The following is a 16,788-nucleotide window of genomic DNA, read 5'->3' as shown; positions in this document are numbered from 1 at the left end:
TGGATGCTGAGGTCAGGTCCAAGTATAACTTCTATGTGAAGGCAGAGGACACAGAGGGGAAATACAACCTGGCTGAAGTCTTTGTGACTGTGTTGGACTTGAATGACCACTCTCCTGCTTTCTATGATAACTTCCTTGAGAAGACCATGGTGATTGGAGCTCCAGTGAAAATAGAGGTATGCAGCTCTCTTTAAACAAAATGAAACTTGGTAAAAGTGAATATTTTCAGTACCCTTACTGTCTGCAGGCTGTGGATGATGATGCAGAGGTCCCCAACAACGTTATCGAGTATGCCATCATGAAAGCTGAGCCAGAAAACAATATCTTTGACATTAACGCTGACACAGGCGAGATAATGCTGAAGTCCTACATCAAGTCAATGGCCATCATTCAGAACATCACCAAGAAGAGAGACTGCACCTGGTCGCTGGTGGTGCAGGCCCGTGACCGAGGCCATCCATCCCTCACCACCACCGCCGTCGTCAAGATTGACATCACTGAAGCTGTAAGTTGAAACAAAGCAAAAGACCAGCAATATGACAATGAAATCTATGTGAGGCCTTCACGATAAACCCACTAAGATACCAGTTTTTTATGCATCGACATTGTATAAATCATCCTGCACAGTTGCGATGTTAACAGCATGATATCAAACAGAAGATCCACAGTTTATTATTATTTTTATGCACATTCATCAAATTTGAAACACTATACAAAGTACTATACCATAATATTTTAATTTGAGAATGTATAGTGAAATACAAAACTGAATCTCACACAAATGCAATTGTCATGTTTACAGATCAAATCCAGATTTTTCTCATACTTCATGGGCCTAAGGAAACGTCCAGGGACAGTGTTTGGGATTTGTTTGACCATTGTCAGCTTTGCCATTTCACTGACAGTCTTCATTTCAACTGTTATGTACTGCAGCTCTTTGAAAAAGACACGTGTGCAACCTCAGGGCAAGATCAGAAAGATTATAAGGAGGCCTGTGCCATAAAGGAAGCTCGCCTTGAGCTCATCAACACAGCAATACTATTGTTATTAGTATGTGGTACCAAGAATTTGTAGCAATCCGTGTCCAGAGGATTTTATTTCAGAACAAGGCTGTGTCTGTAAAAGAGTACAGGAGCACAATATAAATGATCCTATACAATTTGTTTTACCTGTATTTCTGGTTTAATATGACGCTACGACCAAATTAAACAAATTATTTACGTTTGTGTTTGGGTCACACATAAATTCTCATTTTCAGAGAAATAGCCGGAGCCCAGTTCGTTGTATGTGTGCACATACTTGGTCAATAAAGCTGATTATGATTCTGATGCTGAATGGTCTCCGCTAGTTTCCCAGACAACCTCTCTGATCTTGTCTTGACAAAATATAAGAAGAGCAGAATACTAATTTAATAAAAAATTAGTGAAGCAGGCAACAAAATCAATCGTCCATCAAGGAAACTACATTTAATAAATAAGCGACTTTGTTTTTCTTTATGTCTGTGTAAATTATAATGGCACTAAAGACTTATTTAACACATCTTTTACCAAATGATGAACGCACAAAGTGCAACAAAACATACACAGGACATATTTTTGTGTGACAGAGTATGACTTCACTCCCATGGATGTGAATTCTCCCTGTGCTCTTTTACAGACTCAACTCAAAGGGGGGCCTTTGGGATCATTTTTAATGCAGAATAGAAACAAGCCTTTGCAAATCCTAGGTATGCTTGCTGGTATCATTAGTCTCATGATCATAGTGACAGTCCTCATCTCCACCGCAACATTCATGCGCAACAAAAAGTCCAACCGGATCCTGCCCAATCGCCGTGTGAAGAGAAGGCCGAAGACACAGCACACCTGGCTTTTTAAAAACCCCTTAAAGAGACCCGAAAGGAACGAACAGAAATTTAAGGTTAAAGAGGAAGAGCAGGAACCAGAGGTAATCGTGGAGAATGTCAACCACAACAACAATGCTGGCAGGATTTTGAGACAGTGGCCACCGCCACCGCCACCCTGTGCACCTCCACCAGCTTTTTGCCTCCCGGTGGAGAGGCAGTGGGTCATTCCCACAGTCTCAGCAACCGTGGCACCCAAACCTCTAAAGAAGGCAGTGGTGACCAGGCAGGACTCTGTGAGCAAAGCGCTGGTTTCAGAGCTCAAGATGAGGCTGGAGCAGAAGAGAAAGCCAGATCATTAACACTATTTAATCAAGGTTCTATTTTTACTCTCAGACCTGAGGCCATCTCAAGAACTTAGAAAGGACAGACAATCAGACAGAGTTTCGTTAAGTCCTGTGTGATGATAAAAAGCTCCAGAGCAGCCAGCAAATGAACCTGAAGGTGGGATTGTTCGGTAGACTGATGCTTTCATAACCTACATGAACAGTGCTTTGTGTGTGTGTGTGTGTGTGTGTGTGTGTGTGTGTGTGTGTGTGTGTGTGTGTGTGTGTGTGTGTGTGTGTGTGTGTGTGTGTGTGTGTGTGTGTGTGTGTGTGTGTGTGTGTTGAAATATACTGAAACAACAAAGAGCTTCACTCCTTGTAAATCAACAACACAATTTTTATTAAAACAGAAAAACATTCCTGGCATGTTTGTCATTATTCAAACCATGTTTTCAGTTCACACCCTTTGGCTTTTGTATGACTCTGAAACAATTAGATCCCCCTTATTTATGTGGTGACACACCAAATTTAAAATTCCTGAACGCAAACCTGGTTTTGGAAATGAAGTCATTCAGAATTCAACAAATGAGACTGTTTGTTTAGGATCTATCCAAGCTCCTTACAAGAGATTTCATGACACTTGAACTCTATGACAAGATCAGCCCAGGTGAAGGAGACCAAGTGATCACATAAGAAGGGCCTTTAATCCGACTCTGCAGGTGTGCTGTACTGTTTGGATCACTGTTTTGTAGCAGCTGCCATATGTTTATTTTCTGGGTTCTTCTGTTTTCTATGTGGCAGATTTTGGGAATTTTCTACTAATAAAAGCACATTGTTTTTCCAAATAAAGGCAGTGTTAGTTAAATAAAGTAATAACACACGTAGCAACATTAAAGTTCTCCCTAAACTATATTATCAAATTATAAGCTGTATGTTATAGATACAGCTCTATTAACTTGTTAGTTTGCAAGATGAGATTACTTTATTTAGGTTACAATTATTTAGAGTTACTTTAGAGTAGAGTATTTCCCCTTCTTCACCAGCAAATTTAACTTTTCAATGAACTGTAAAATTTGAAAAGGCACTTATTGAAGTATTTATAAACGTGCTGATTTAACTGTTCAGGCATCCAGACTGCAACATAGTTAATGTGACATGTATCATCACTACCGGGTGTGCCTGTCCAAAGTAGCCTTGAAGGCACTGACACAAACTTAAACACAGCTTTGATGTCATTAATTTAAGACAAATGCCGTCTTAATGAGCTTGCAAACCGTACTCTACTGCCACTTTCTGGTAACAGTAGAAGCTGCTTAAACTACTGTCCCTGAGGTGAAACACAAAGAAGGTGTTTAAAAATACTTCAAAATGCTATTCTCAACTTTGCAAATGTTCATGTTGCAGCATTTGTTGTGATATTGCCATAGTTCGAGCACTAATAGTCTTGGAGCACGATGAAAATATGAACAACAGGAATTAAAATGAGATGCTTGAAGAAGGCCTTACACAACAATATTACACATGCGCTGTTTTTTGTTTTTGTTTTTTTTTTATTAAACCAGATGTTCTGCAAATATGCAGAGGTGGCAAAAGCACAGACATCCTGTGCAGACACTAGTACAGACACTAGTGTTGAAAAATACTCCAGTAAAAGTTGAAGTACTGATTCAACTTCTATACTCAATTAAAAGTAAAAAAAAAAGTACTGCCTCAGAAATATACTCAAAGTTAGAAAGTAACTCCTAGACCTGTTTTTATGGAAAGCTAACTGGACCTCGTGCCTTATTCATGTAATAATTAAATTAAATTAGTAGATATGAATACAAACTTTATTTCAGTCTAAATATTAATTCTAATAAACATACTCTGCTTGAATCCGTTAAGCTGAACATGAGCAGGAAAAAAAAAGGAAAATAATAAAAAATAGCTCTATTTTCTGTTAATCACATGATGATCAAATGAACACAGTCAGGGTTTAAAGTGGGATTCAGCAGGTGGGGGAACCCTAAAATCAGCTGTAACGGCTCAGTATGAGGAAAAAGAATCACAACTCACAATAATTTCTGAGTGCTTCAGTAGATTTTCTCAATGTACAGGCTGTGATTAGCTGACCTGCTGCTCTTTGAGGATGTACACAACTGAATTCAACCAGATGTGAGCAGGTGTTTCATGAGTTGTCCTGGCTCATTTCCATCGTCTACACTGACAGTACACTGTTTATGCTGTCTTTATATTACACCCTATGCAGCTGGTATGCAGATAGAATTTGATGAATGAATCTAGGCATTATCAGCTAAAGTTCATATTAATCTCTAGTACTCTTTATGTAACTTAACTTGACCATGAGCACCACACTCACTGTGCACCAGTCACACACACTTTAAATCCATCACAGTACAGGAAACTAACCAGTTTATCCTGGACTAAACTGCAGACTATTTTCATGCAACCTTTAAGTAACACCGTCAGCCCACCTCATTTTATTTTGCATAATATAAAAATTAATAATGTCACACACAAACAGTTTGTATGTTTGCTGATGTTTGTTAAGCTGGTGGAAATGCTGCATTTGAAATTACCTGCCACGAAATATAACTCCCTTTATGGTCACTCTTCTTCTGTAGGGCTAGCTAGATGCTGAAGTACCGCTACCACAGCTTACCTGTGGACACCTGCAGTCGTTCCGACACCAAAACGCCCAGAAAACAAACAATTTTTTAAAAAAATCACTGACTCACTTTAACCCCAAACTGTGGCACACAGTTTTTTTTGCATCTTTCATCTCTTTTTACCCAGCATCTCCTGGTGATTAATACACAGGATTGCCTTTAATGTGTTACTGCTTAGGCTCAAATGAGTTTGATGTTTGAAGGCCCACAATGACATGAAATTATAAGTCCCCTCAAATGTTAAATCAAAAGTAACAAGTTAAAATGTTAGAAGTAGAAAGTGCAGATATTTGTTTAAAACGTAGGGCTGAAAGTAAAAACGTTTCCATTAAAAAACTACTCAGATAAATTCTACTTAAGTGCAGTAACAAAGTATTTGTACTCTGCAAATATGTAATATACTTTATTATGCTGATACAAGCCCTTTTGCTCTGCTCAGATTCAATGTCAATGTCAGCACTACTAATTATGAAGTTACACTAAACCAATCTCTGGGTATTTGTGTAGACATCAGGCAAACATGCACACTATTTCAGAGTTACATAAAACATGAAATTTGCAGATTACCCTCTCTAATCCAAAAAAACAACTTGTTCATCTTTGCACAATATTGCATAGTGGCCTAAAACGCAAAGTCCATCTGCCCTGATCTAGTTTGAACCGCCAAGATGTGTGTGACTGAAACTGAACATTTTGCAGCCTCACCTGACACATTTGACGTGCTTATGCCTCCAGTACGATGGAGACAAAACTATAATAAAAGAAAATCCACATACAAAAACGGTTTCACTTTTGTTGCAGGTCAGGACACTTAAAGTTTAAAGTTTTTTGAGGATCCAAACTCACATTTTTTCCCCCGTTTTTTTTCCAATGTTGCAAGCTGTTAATGCTCTGGAGTGAAATGGGGGAATATGAGGAAAAGCCCAAATGATCATGCATTATGACATGTAAGAGGCAGCCAGGATTACTGGGCTATTTGACAGAGGATTACAGAGTGGAAAGTTGCAAAGAGCATTGATGCTTTAGAGTGAAAGAAAGCATGAAAGGTTCAAAGCACCCACAATATGTTTGCAGCAACAAAAGTTTTAAAAGGTAAATAAAATGTGAGTTTTCCTTACTAAAAAGAAAAAAAGGCTTTTGTGTAGAGGGTTAACGTTTCTTTTATTTATGTTGCTACTGCGGAGGTCAGTAATAATAATGCACTGCTTTAGGCAACATTAGGGCAAGTGGGGAAAAAATAAGATAAAATCTTGTGCTGTTCTGTGCTGAAGTAGCTGAAATTGTGTGTTTATAGAATTCTACATTGCATTGTGTCATGGGCAGTGGAAAAGGATTACAACAAAAAGCAGCATCAATCCCCCACCTACAAATCATATAAAGACATCAGAACAAGAAAGAAAGCAGATGTATCTGTGCTCCAGAAAATGAGAGCTGCCAATCTCAGCCAGTCATTTAAAACCCTGATCTTAAGTGAATACACGCAAACCCCGTCAGAGATGAACTGATCTTCTTGCGTCACAGGGGACAACACATGGAGTTGGAGGAGAGGGTTTGTGTGATCTGATCATAAAGTGACGGCAGGAGGGGATATTGGAGAGGATGCCAGTGTTTGGGTATTATGTCAAATGAACAATGCCATTGGCCAAAGGATATCTGATGTGCCATCTGTGCGGGTTGGTCAGTGCAGATCATGTGTGATACATCGCTGCTGTGTTGCGTGTGTACGCAGAAAAAAAACGGGAACTGTGACGTACATGTACAGTGACTGAGATAGGATTTAAAGAAATCAATGAATAAAACTAAACTGAATGCCTTTCAGCACATTATCCACAAAAAGGAAACTTCCTCTCTGCATAACCTAATCCTATGAATGAATTTCACTCAGATGCAATCAAGCGCAATTTTTGCAATTTGATCTTTAAGGCTATGCCTATCTTCAAATATGGAACACACAACTTAAATAATAAAACAATGAGATTCAAATAAACTTGTGTTTTCTGGTAGCCGCAAACTACATAAAACCAGACTCAAAGGTTTTCTCCCTACTTTGAGATTTTCCCCTTATAATCCTGCTTTAGCAGAGCTATAAAAAGGGCTAAACAGACACTGACAACAGACAGTATGTTTTAAAGCAAAATATATTTTCTGCTGGGTATTTGTAAGAATCTATAGTAACTGACACTAATTCTGCATATGTGCTTGCTTTATGTAAAACCTTTGTAGAATTTATAGAAAATGTAGTAAAACAACCACTTTAGTCTGCACACATGAAACATGTTGAGGTATATATGCACTACCACACAAAAAATGTAACTAGAACATTTTCTATTTACAAGGTGTGAGGTATTTTCATATAATAACCATCTGTTTTTCTAATTAAAAATCCATCCTAACTTACACTTTTGACATGACAAGAAGAAAATGAGGTAAAATTAACACGCATGTAAATCCATAGAATAATGCTTAAGTGCTAACACATAATAGTTGATAAAGAAGCTAATATCCATCATTGGAGAAGCTGGAAAAAAGTCTTCTTTAGAAAGTCATTTGATATCGTTCTGATTGAAATCAATGGCAAAGGCTTTTTCTTTTCTGTTTCAAATATTTATAAAATGAATTATTACTGATAGTTAAAAATGCTGCATTGTGATAACAAGAGAGATGCATTATACTTCAGTCTGAAAAAAATCAACTTCAGCACAGCCTCTACCCTGGTGCAAATCCTTGACATAACGGCCATCGTTCACATCTTTGCAACAACCTCCTCGGCCTAGAACAGAGGAAGAGATGAGATTTAAAGCAAGGCAGAAAATATGATCATTCCCCTGAATATTGTAGTAATATAAGCCTAACAGCACTGGATCTTGAGCCACTCCTCATTTCTGCATGTTTTGCTAGGATAAAGGGAAAAAAGTGCAACAATTCTTTTAAAACGTGCCCAAATTTTTAGAATTATAGTATATAAGACAAAAACAGAGTTTGTAGAGTTCTAACAAGCTTTAAAGTCAATAAAAACCTATACTTTTCAACGCATCTTTAACTCTATGAGACAAGCTTTCTTGTAATTTAATTTAGCAGTCTTCTTTGGATGTTGGCTGCCTTTTGTTCTGTTCTCTGTTCTCTTCAAAAATTTGAGGTCTGGGCTCTAGATCTGCTGATCCATCGACTGATCGACTGAAGGGCCCAATGCCTCACTCAGGGCATGTGTCAGGTCTTTTCTTTTCTTTTAAAGCATATACTGCACAGCATGCCTAGACGTTTTCAACTAATAGCACTTTGAAACTCACCTTGTTGAAGCAAACATATTTTTTATGTCTATCCAACTGTGTTAGCTTTGGCTTTTTTCATAGACTAAAGAAATGGGGGGAAATGATCTGTCTTTGCAACAGGCTGTTCGAAACAAAGTGCCTAAAGATAGAATTTAAAATAGGTTTGTTACTAAGTTGTTTGTTATGTGTAGGCACAAGTGTCTTTATTATGTATGTCTGATTCAGGTCAGTGTTAGGTGGCTTAACACACAAAAAAAAAAACATTCAAAAAACAAGCCAAATATCGAGAAATAACGGGTGGCTCAAGACTTTTTCACAGTATAGTAGAGCTAGTATTTCTATTATTTATTCCAAAAATAGAAAGTAAGACATTGTTCTATAACAATGTCACTGCCATGTTTTCTGTTGTTGTTTTAACTGAGGGTTTTTTAATATAGTTCAGCTGTGAGTCTGCTGTGGTCAGCTTTGGCCTTATTCAGTCTGTCCTCTGACCTCCTCCTCACCTTCCTGTCTTCACTGGAACCTTTATTAACCAGGCCCTCATCACTGGTGGCCTGCAGACTGTCGAAGGTACCCTGCCTCTCCCTTTCCATGCCTCCTGCTGAGCCTCTGTCTCTCCTTCGGTTCTTCCAGCTCTCCATTATACCATCCAAACAGGCCAACCTGGTGTCAGTGGTGCATGCATACATGCCTACAGGCACTGCCAGCACCATGGCTAAAACTATCACTACTATATGTATCAGCTTCTCCCTCTGTTCCATCTCAGTGATGTCACTTCCTGTTACAAAGATGATGCACTGTTCTGGGCGTGGTGCGTGATTCTTGAGGGTTACACAAATTTCATATTTAGTTGCAGGCATCAGGTCCGAGATGGAGTAAGAATTAATCCCAGGTCCAATGTAGATTATTTCTTTTTTATCAGCATCTGCACGACCAAAGTGGATCGTGAACCAGGTTTCAGTGGGACGTTCTAGGGCAGCGAACCACTCAATGGAGATACCCCGTATTGTTTGCTTGGCGATGCGGATGTCGATGTAGACATTTTCATCACCAGCCCGCGGTACAGCTGGGAGGAGTGAAGACTGGGAGCTTCCTGCAGAGCGCACCTCTAGAAAGATGCTGACGGAGGAGTTTCCAATGAAGTTGACAGCGATGCAAGTGTAGACACCATGATCAGCTGCATGGACAGAGGGGATCACCAGGAGGGATCTGATGGTGTCATCATCCACTCTTTCTTGAGATTCTGGGATGACATTAGGGCTGTTATTTTATGGGAACAACAAGCTTACAGAGTAAAATATTTTTAAAAATTAAAGAACATTAAATAAAATTAAATAAAAAGACTAAACAAAAGTGTCCTGCAACTGATCTTCCACAAACATACATAGAATTAAAGAGTCCTGTACTTTATTAGACAGTCATAGATACACATTGTCTGTTTTTTGTTTTAAACAGTTAAACAGTAAAATAACAACTAATGTTCATTATATATTGTACAAACCTAAGCTGAAGTGATCATTACCCTGATAGGAGCTAAAAAGTTCAATTTACTGTAACCTGCACTATATTTCCATCTATAACAAATCCCAAGAATTTTGCAACTTGAACAATTTTGTTGTTCTCAAGTCAAAATAGAGGATGGTTTGTTTTGCTTCATCCACAAAATCGAAGGTTTAAAATAATAATTATTCTCCTGTGATCTCACATTGTAGACTGTAGTTATTATACTTGCATGGCTCAATATTGTTATAATGTTTGAGAATATTTCTTATGAGCTAAGACAGATGAATGTCAGCAGCAGAAATAGTGGTGGAATAGCAATGGGGGCAGTAGTGTGATTATTATGAGTTTGCATGTTGTTTGATTGATCTGCAGTAAGCACTCCTCTCAGCAAGTTAAGTCTAATGACATGCCGGTTTATTTAATTACAAGGTGGCCAAACAAGATGGACAGCAGTGTAGACTCTTAATCAACACTGACAGTGTTGTGCAGATTGGGAGATTGGTGGTGCTTACATCACCATGTGCATACATTGAGTTTTAATCCTCTTGATCTTAATAAAGGTTTGCTGCACCACCATTGAAATGTGTGTTTAAGTATCAGATGTGCAGTAGTTTATTACACACTATGGTCACCACACTCTTACCATGAAATCCTCTGATTATCTTCAGACCATATGTCCACCACACTGAAGGGTCAGGCCTTGCTTTGGCGATACATTGCAGGGTGACGTTGGCGCCCTGTGGCAGGCTGATGTTGGCTGATTGGGTGCTGACTTCGGGCTTCATGCATGCCTGTAGCTCTATCTCATGGAAGAACTTGCCCGCCCTAAAGTCCGGCCCTGAGCAAGTCAAGTAGGAGTTCATCAATATAATCGGAGGGCTCAGAGACCTTATGAACTCCACGAAGCCCTTTAGGCGACAATCGCAGAGCCAGGCATTGTCGTGGAGTGCCAGGACGACGTTTGGCCCAGATGTTGTCGCCTCCCGCTCCTCCATGTTCTGTAATTTTTGGTAGAGAGGCCAGTTTTGGAAGACCTCCTTCGATATCACCGTAAGACGATTGAAGGATAAGTCTAAGTAAGTCAGACCTGGCAAAAACCTTAACGCATGCTCCGGTAGGACGTCCAGCTGGTTGTGCTTCAGATCCAGGATCTTGAGAGCCGGCGTGTCCTCGAATGCTGTCCATGGTACTGAACGTAGCTTATTGCCTTGCAAACGGAGCTCGGTTAAGTTCCTCAAACCCTCCAGACCCTTTGAGTTTATCAGTGTGATTTCATTAAAGTTCAACCACAAGTTCTCCAATGTCAACGTTTTTGAGAAAGCCCCTCTGGGTATTTCAGTAAACTGAGACTTTTCAATTCGTATTTTTGTCAACTCATGTGGAAGGTCTTGTGGTATAGCCCCAAATGCTCTCTCCTCCATACATATTAATGACCTAAGATTAAAAGAAAGAGTTTATATGATGATGTTATTATTTATTGTAATATCTGACTGACTGCTAGGATCCGTCAAAAAACAAATGTTACCTTCTGGAGGCAAATAACTATATAACTATGTATTATAACTATATTCTGTATCACTGACTCGTATACACCCACAGACATATAAATAAAACAGAAATCGCCAGGAGGACTGAACTACTTGAAACCAGTTCTTACCTTCCATGTCGGTCTTCTACACAGCTGCACCCGCGTAAACACTGAGAAAAAGTTTCACAAGCCTGAATGTTTATTAAAGCTATAACAAGCAGGTAACAAATTATGTCCATAGTCCACAAAAAAAAAAAAGATCCTGAATTTGAGGGCTACATTCGTGCTCCAGACATGCCGAGTGCGGCAGACCAGAGAAGCCTATTAAGCTTAATCCCTGACGTACAGTGCAGGAAGAAGTGACATTTAAATCTTGGGCAAGACACGCACGATTAACACTTAGTGTCACTAGGTCTGACCCACTGTGCCTTTTAGATAGCTCTATATTCTGATTAGTAAACTATAAATAGTTCAAAGTTTGATATTGTCCAAGAGATTAAATATGCAGATATATAAACAAAATATTTTTTAATGAACTTTGTAAGTGAAGATTACAGAGACCCATAGTATCTCAGAACCAAAGTATGGAGACTGATTATTATTGTGAGGTGAAGTAGAGTTATAAGAACACACAATATCACTCAAGTACATGCAGTATAAAAGTTTATTTAACTATATTCAAATAGGTAAGTATCATTGGAACGAACAGATCCACTTTTAATGGGGTAATGATGCCTCTAGGTGGCACAAAATAGTCACATGGAAAGATTTTAAGTATGTGCCTCATTGGGGGAATATAAATGATTTAACATTTCCTTTTTGCACCATCTCCACCCTATTTACATTGTGTCATAGTTCAGTCCTTCAGTACTTCTCTCCAGCTCCAGCTTCTCTCCATTCACCAGAGAAATGAACCATGCCTATGTGTATATCTTCTCTCAGAACATATGACAGATATATACAGAGGCACAGAATTAACTGCATATGTATATGTGTACATAATCTGATAAAGTATTTACAAATCATACACATACATATATGATATAAACAATGGATTGTCTACCATTGACTTCCCTTTAAATTAAATTGGATTGGAGAGGTTTCTTCGCTGGGCCGTGCACGTGAGGTGGAATAAAACTTTAGTGTTTGCTGTGCTCTTTCACTTCATGCATCATGTTTTCTTCTTACAGGCTTAGTGATAAAAAACATTCTTTTAGACATAAAAGCATGAGCGCGCTTGCAGTTTAATATTAATGGATGAATATGCGTGTAACAGTCCAGTGAGTTTCACTACATCTGCAAGAAACATGAAATTTTCCAGATCTACGCAGTTTCCCAAATTCTTTAAACTGATATTTCCATTATTGTGCAGCGTGCAAAAGTCCGTTGATAGAAGTTGGCTCTCTGTGGCGGTGGAGTTGGTGGCATTATCCAGCGAGGAGGGATGGGAGGGGGTGTATGGGAGCGCGTTACAGGGGGACTGACGTCAGGATGCTGCTGAGGGGAAGAATATGGGTAATGCTGGGGATACGGATGTGGGTTGAGATGGGGATGAGGGTGCCGGTGGGCATGTGAACGAGTTTTGGGGTTTGGACTGTGACGTGAGTGTGGGTGAGTGCGGGGAAGATGACGTGGAGCAGGAGCCGGAGCTGGAGCATGACGTCAGCAGAAGTACTCATTAGGCTGTCCCTCTATTTTAGCTGTGGCCTCGGAGTCCAGGCTGGAGCGGGCTGACAGCAGCCGGTTGGACTCCTCGGGATTCAGTCTGTTCAAATACTCACCCTCGAGCCCTTTGGCCTTTGTGCCGGGTGAGAGTGTTTCAAATGTAACATATGAATCTTGGATGTCTTTTGATTTCTTTCCCCAGTACTTCTGAATGCGTCTCTTCAGCGCCCCGCAGCATACAATAACAGTGAGCGGGACTGCAATGATACAGGCCACTGTGATCACAATAACATTAATCAGCTTCTGGGTACCAGTAGCACTAGCTGCTTCATCAGTGGAGAATATGACACACTGCTCCTTCTTGGGGATCAGACCCTTCACACACACACAAGCAATGTACTTGGTCCTGGGCACCAAACCATCGATGGTTACACGGTTCTGCCCAGCTCCAACATTGATCTTTCTCATGTCCCTCTCTCCAAACACTGCATAGAGCACACTAAATGCTGTTGTGTTTTTGGCTTTAGGGGCTCTCCAGTTTAGAGAAATTGTATTGTCTGTGTCCCCTACAACTTTTACTGAGCGGACCACTCTGTCCGGGTCCTGCTGTAACGATGAGGCGTTAGCTGCCAAGTTACTTAGATTAGTCTTTTCCAGATCCAGCAGTGCATCTGAGTTGGGGGAGGTGGCAGGCCCTGGGGTGGCTCCTTCAGTCAGGCTGTAACTGGATAGTCCAGGATCAGGCCCAACACCAGGCAGGAGGCCAGGATCCAGGGCCGGCAAGGATGAAGGAGCAGAGGTTGGAGCCACATATCTGGCCACCAGTTTCTCCTGGTAGGCAGCTTTGCCCATTTGGTTTGGTTTTTTGATTTTGGGCTTCTTGTCATTGTTGGTTTGGTTCCCCTCTGGTTTTGGCGAGTTGGAGACAACGAGGGAAATGACAGCCTCTGCATTCCCTGCGTAGTTAGTGGCCTTGCAGATGAATTTACCTGAATCACGGTAGGACACTGCTGGTACACTGAGGATTGACCAGGTGATTCCTTCCTTTGAGGTTTCCTGCTGGACTGTAGTGGCAGAGATGGAATAACACAGTTATAAAATAACAACAGAAGAACGATTTAAAAAAAAATAAAGTAATTTGACACCGGAGACGTCCCCTTTGACAAATGTGAAAAGAGACAACAAGCTGGTGATTACACAATGTTGCATTGATGATCAGTGTTGCGTAACTCACTGTGTTGGCAATAGATGTCACTCAGACTTACTAACTCCACTCGTGGCTCTCTATTTAATTAACAGCAGCAATACAGAGCACACAAAATCATCTTATCTCATCTATCCAAATAGCTGCTGACTCACCTGTTCCATTGAGGGCTCGTCCATCTGCCCTGCGCCATGTCAAGTCTGGGATGGGGACGCCAATGGTCCCACACCGGAGCAGCACATTGTTTCCAACAGCGCTCCTTACTCGTGCCACAGCTGTGTGGATACGTGGAAGCTGACAGCGGCGAAGCTCTGCGTCGCTGAACAGGACCCCCGACACGCTCTCCGGAGCTGAACATCGAAGTCTCGTGTCGATGAAAGCCACTGAAAGAGTCGGAGACTTCTGGAACTGGACCAGGTCATAGAGCCGGCAGTCACACACCCAGGGGTTGTCATGGAGACCTAAGGGCAAGGGTACAAGTGAGGCTACAGGAGGAAGACAAGTGTCCAGCTGTGGACGAAGTGATAGACCAGCCTACAGATGGTTGGTGTGGATGTAGGGATGTTAATCCTGTAAGAGGATTAATATTTAATTCATAAACTACATCATGGCCATGACTATGGCAATGATGATGATGATGATGATGATGATGATGATGATGATGATGATGATGATGGTGAAAATTGACTAGAGATCAAGATCAAACTTTGCTGTCATTTCACACTCCCTACAAGAAGATTATAAGAAGACTCGTTGTTGATCACAACACCTCCACCAACAGAGTGCATAGAGTTGTGTGTATTTTTATATATATACAATTTGAACTGTGTTTTTCTTTTTTCTTTTCTTTAATAAAATGTAACTTAAATCCACCCATTATAAGAGATAATGTTTTAAACAAAAGCATCTTAAATCTGCTATGTTACACTCTAAAAGCATGTAATAGATGTCAATATACAGCCTGTTAATATTAGTTATTAAATATGGAATCTAAAGATGAAATATCAAATATTATAAGAGCTTCAGAAATTATTATTGAAATTGTTACCTTCATATTAAAGACAAGATGTTACTTTTTTCCAATGTTACTTTTTATACAATATGTTTTTACTCACCAGAAACAGCTGTTGTTGTCAAATTATATATTGCTTATGTAAGCTTAAGATGCTTTTTAAAAAAATTTAAAAAAAAGTTGCTTTGCAAAAAGTTAGCACACTTTCATTAAGCTCAGAAGAAAACAATGCACCTAAAATGCACTTTAAAGGATTTAAATGGAGACTTGATGTTAGGATGAGCACTGCCTCTCACCGAGTATCATCTTGGAGCTGTCTGGCCCTTGTGCAGGCTTTGCAGCCAGCCAATTGGACAGCACTTCTGCAGGTAGGGTCACCAGACTGTTGCTGGACAGATCCAAGTAGGTGAGGTTCTTGATGTACGTGGTGGCCTCCGCGGGCAGGGAAGTGAGCTGGTTGTTGTGCAAATCGAGAAGTCTGAGGCTGGGTATATCCATGAGAGATTCCCAAGGAAAGGCGGTAAGGGCATTCCCGTCCAGCCGAAGCTCTTCCAGGTTATAAAGCCCCCGGAAACTGTCCGGGTTCAAGGCGGACAGCGTGTTAAAAGACATCCACAAGAATTCCAAACTGGAGAGGTAGTTGAAGGCTTCGCTGGGTATCTGCTGGATGGATGTCTTCTCAATCCGCAGCTTGGAGGTGTCAATAGGAAACCCGACAGGCACGAGAGATATATCGGGATCATTGCAAATCACGCTCCTAAAAGTCGGAAAATATTTGAGTTAACTTCACAAATTGCATTTGTGCATAGTTTACGAATCACTAAAACTTTAAACTAAATCGACAATTAATGACAACAAATGTGTATTCAAAAGTTCACAAGCAGCAAAAGTTATGTGGATAATGATATTTTTTTTAAAAAAACTTATTCCCCGTCCTACCAAAACACAAAAAAGCATAGATGAAAGCCTGAAAGTGCCTTTGAAAGATAATCCCGCATTAAATAAAATTGGAGCGGCATGCACTCCCTGAATTATCTTTTGTACACGTGTTCACCTCTGTGCAAACATCTGTCCTCATATGATGACAAAATGCATCACTGTGCAAAAAAACAAATAAAACAAAACAAAGAAACAAACACACAAAAAATACCACACAAGATACATTCATTTCACTTTGGGCATCCAACTTACCTCGCCTTTGATCCATCACTCAGGTTGTGGTAAAAGCAGCTGCACTGCGAAGGGCAGGCGCTCACTGGGGAAAAAAGTTGACCCGTGGCCACGTAGAGCCCCAGCAGCAGGACGAGGAACATTTTGGCCAACTTTTATGCATACGCAATTTGCCTACATGCGCCCACTTTGCGCCCACTGAAGTCAATCAGACTATTTTTTTTCTCTTTCATTTACAGGAATGTCATCCGTACGGCGCTGTCCCACCGCTTCGCTGCCCCATAGTGATCAGACTACTATGAGTCCCGAGATAAAAAAGGATAGACAAGGATTAGCGAAAAGGCTGGCGTTCGTTTCATCTGGATGCGTATTGCCTCCCGGAATCGGATAGGCTGCGCAGAGACGTCCCTATTTATTACCACAGAAAAACACTTCCGAAATGGTCATAATCCACTGTGATGTTTGCTTTTTTTTCTTTGCCTCAAATGTAGCATGTTTATTTGAGCCCTGCCGTGACTGTTAATCATTATGAGTTTTTTCAGTAAGTAGCACGTTTTTTTTACATTACCATCTGAATTTATCCAGATTCTTGATCCTTATGA

General features: G+C 40.3%; 3 protein-coding genes across 3 annotated transcripts in view; 1 reads left to right on the top strand and 2 right to left on the bottom strand.

Moving 5' to 3' along the window:
* The window catches only part of cdhr1a (cadherin-related family member 1a), a gene marked incomplete at both ends in the record, with an annotated part of 13,940 nt that extends 11,738 nt beyond the window's left edge, over positions 1-2,202 (top strand). The window contains 3 exons of the mRNA XM_080869680.1: positions 5-176; positions 248-505; positions 1,657-2,202. Of these exons, the coding sequence (XP_080725806.1) occupies positions 5-176; positions 248-505; positions 1,657-2,202 (976 nt within the window). The remainder of the gene's footprint in view (positions 1-4; positions 177-247; positions 506-1,656) is intronic.
* A 6,330-nt stretch (positions 2,203-8,532) lies between these two features.
* lrit2 (leucine-rich repeat, immunoglobulin-like and transmembrane domains 2) lies at positions 8,533-11,374 on the bottom strand (the record flags this gene model as incomplete). The annotated part of the gene is made up of 3 exons (XM_080869310.1): positions 8,533-9,347; positions 10,251-11,041; positions 11,265-11,374. 3 exons carry the CDS (start codon positions 11,372-11,374, stop codon positions 8,533-8,535), a joined length of 1,716 nt encoding a protein of 571 aa, XP_080725436.1.
* A 626-nt stretch (positions 11,375-12,000) lies between these two features.
* Positions 12,001-16,330, bottom strand: lrit1a (leucine-rich repeat, immunoglobulin-like and transmembrane domains 1a). Its single transcript, XM_080869297.1, has 4 exons — positions 16,208-16,330; positions 15,313-15,773; positions 14,160-14,465; positions 12,001-13,864 (listed from the first exon to the last, which is right to left on the bottom strand). The coding sequence occupies exons 1-4, from the start codon at positions 16,327-16,329 to the stop codon at positions 12,798-12,800; spliced, it is 1,956 nt and encodes a 651-aa protein (XP_080725423.1). The 5' UTR covers position 16,330; the 3' UTR covers positions 12,001-12,797.
* Positions 16,331-16,788: the final 458 nt, after the last annotated feature.

This window comes from Rhamphochromis sp. 'chilingali', assembly GCF_963969265.1.
Source record: "Rhamphochromis sp. 'chilingali' genome assembly, chromosome: 20".
In the NCBI taxonomy this organism is placed as follows: Eukaryota; Metazoa; Chordata; class Actinopteri; order Cichliformes; family Cichlidae; genus Rhamphochromis; species Rhamphochromis sp. 'chilingali'.
This window is presented reverse-complemented; position numbering and strand designations above follow the sequence as displayed.

Excerpts from the sequence above, each read along its gene's own strand:
- lrit1a (XM_080869297.1), bottom strand. The coding sequence starts at position 16,329 with ATGTTCCTCGTCCTGCTGCTGGGGCTCTACGTGGCCACGGGTCAACTT. Across the intron at positions 15,774-16,207 it reads AGTGATGGATCAAAGGCGAG|GAGCGTGATTTGCAATGATC; the intron begins GTAAGTTGGATG and ends TCCGACTTTTAG. Across the intron at positions 14,466-15,312 it reads CAGCTCCAAGATGATACTCG|GTCTCCATGACAACCCCTGG; the intron begins GTGAGAGGCAGT and ends CCTTGCCCTTAG.